Here is a 1,947-nt window from a genome sequence, read left to right as displayed (position 1 = left end):
AGTACAATTTTCCTCTCCCTTTCATTGATTGGATGTTTCATGCAATACAATCTTAAAGTTTTGAACTTAAACTTGTCAAGTTAAGACCTAAAGATCAAATTTGAGTGATAAACTCATCATCCAATTTATTTATTAAAATAAATAAAAATGAGTGCCAACCAATTTCCAATTTATTCCCTATATATTGATGGTAATCTCACACACGATGGTTGTAAACACTGTAGGACAGTATTGTAGGACCATATGCACAAATAAAAATTCCAACAAATGATGATCATAGGAAGCACAACCCTCCACAGCCTCCCTTTATATTAATCCTTCTCCTCTCTTCCCAACACTATCATCACTTCTGTCTGCCCCTTTCCCCTCTCTCTCTTTCTCTCTCTTCATCTTTGGAAACTTCAATCACAATCCTCCTATTTTTGTACTATACTTGTGTATTGTATACTCTACTACAGTTTCATTTCATTCTCTCTGTTGCTAACTGACAAAGCATGAAACATCAACAACAACAAAGCCTTATCCTCCAAAGAAGCAAAAGCGCCACCACAAGAAACAACAGAACTAGAATCATCCCTTCAAACCACAGACTCTCAGAATCCGATGATTTCTCCGGCAAACTCCTCATAAAGCAAGGATCATCCCCCTCAATCCCTTCCTTCTCCAATCACCACCACCAACAATCCACAAAACCAACAACAAAGAAACTATCCTCACTCATAAGATCATTTCTCAACATCTTCACCTTCCAAACCATCTTCCCTTCATGCAACTGGCTAACAATTCCTTCAACCCTCTCAACTTCAATCTCCCCTTCTCTCACCCGCAAAGTCACCGGAACACTCTTCGGAAACCGCCGCGGCCACATCTCCTTCGCTGTCCAACTCCACCCTCGCGCCGAGCCTCTCCTCCTTCTCGAACTTGCGATGTCCACCTCCTCTCTTGTCAAAGAGATGTCTTCCGGCCTAGTCCGCATCGCGCTTGAGTGCCGGAAGACACCGGCAGCCTCGGATATCAAAGGCCGCCATCACAGACTCTTTCATCAGCCGGACTGGACCATGTACTGCAACGGAAGAAAGTGCGGTTATGCCGTGTCACGCACGTGCGGGGAACTAGACTTGCACGTGCTGAGAACCGTGCAGAGTGTCTCAGTTGGTGCAGGAGTGATTCCAATGCTGGAAGACGGTGGTGGTTGCGGCGGGGCAGAGGGTGAGTTGATGTATATGAGAGCAAGATTTGAACGGGTCGTTGGGAGCCGTGATTCGGAAGCTTTTTACATGTTGAATCCGGATGGTAATGGAGGACCTGAACTTAGTATTTTTCTATTGAGAATATGATATGATTGATGTAAGAAAATAAAATAAAAAATGTCTTAGAAATTGAGTTTGTTTGTTTGAAATAGCTTTGGAAAATTAGGGCATTGTGTGAGATTGATATATGTGATATGGGTTGTTTAGTTAGGAAATATGATTTCATGACTTGTTAATTTGATGTTAGTACCTGTACTATATACATAAAGATGAGATTGTATGTGACTTAATTTCAGATCAAGTTAATTGTATATTCTAAATCACCCTAATAACACAAGTGAGGAGTTTTGAATGTGTTGGCTTGTTTGACTGCTTGTGGTCATGCAGACATGTTGTGTATTTAAATATATATAAGTATTATATTTTGTATTCTTAGGATCACTAAATGGGCAATAATTTAATCCTTGCGCATGTGAGCTTCCTGGCCCGACGTTAACGGATTGAAGCTTTACATTTTCAAATTTATATAAATATTTTCTGAAGGGTTTAAGACATTCTTGGATAATACTACTAGTTTTATATTATTACACGTTATCCAGAACCTTGTCATTGTGAATCAGCCTGTTTTATTTGTATTCATATATTACAAAATAATTGATATATGCTAACAGAATTTTGAAGGACACGATCAAACAAT

General features: G+C 39.6%; 1 protein-coding gene across 1 annotated transcript; it reads left to right on the top strand.

Moving 5' to 3' along the window:
* Positions 1 to 262: 262 nt before the first annotated feature.
* LOC127097634 (protein MIZU-KUSSEI 1) lies at positions 263 to 1,602 on the top strand. Its single transcript, XM_051036130.1, has one exon. The coding sequence runs from the start codon at positions 495 to 497 to the stop codon at positions 1,335 to 1,337; it is 843 nt and encodes a 280-aa protein (XP_050892087.1). The 5' UTR covers positions 263 to 494; the 3' UTR covers positions 1,338 to 1,602.
* The last annotated feature ends 345 nt before the right edge of the window (positions 1,603 to 1,947 follow it).

Source organism: Lathyrus oleraceus, chromosome 6, assembly GCF_024323335.1.
Source record: "Lathyrus oleraceus cultivar Zhongwan6 chromosome 6, CAAS_Psat_ZW6_1.0, whole genome shotgun sequence".
Lineage (NCBI taxonomy): Eukaryota > Viridiplantae > Streptophyta > Magnoliopsida > Fabales > Fabaceae > Lathyrus > Lathyrus oleraceus.
The sequence above is the reverse complement of the archived record's forward strand: the minus strand, read 5'-3'. Positions and strand labels throughout refer to the sequence as shown.

Coding starts and splice junctions, on each gene's coding strand:
- LOC127097634 (XM_051036130.1), top strand. CDS start 495: ATGAAACATCAACAACAACAAAGCCTTATCCTCCAAAGAAGCAAAAGC.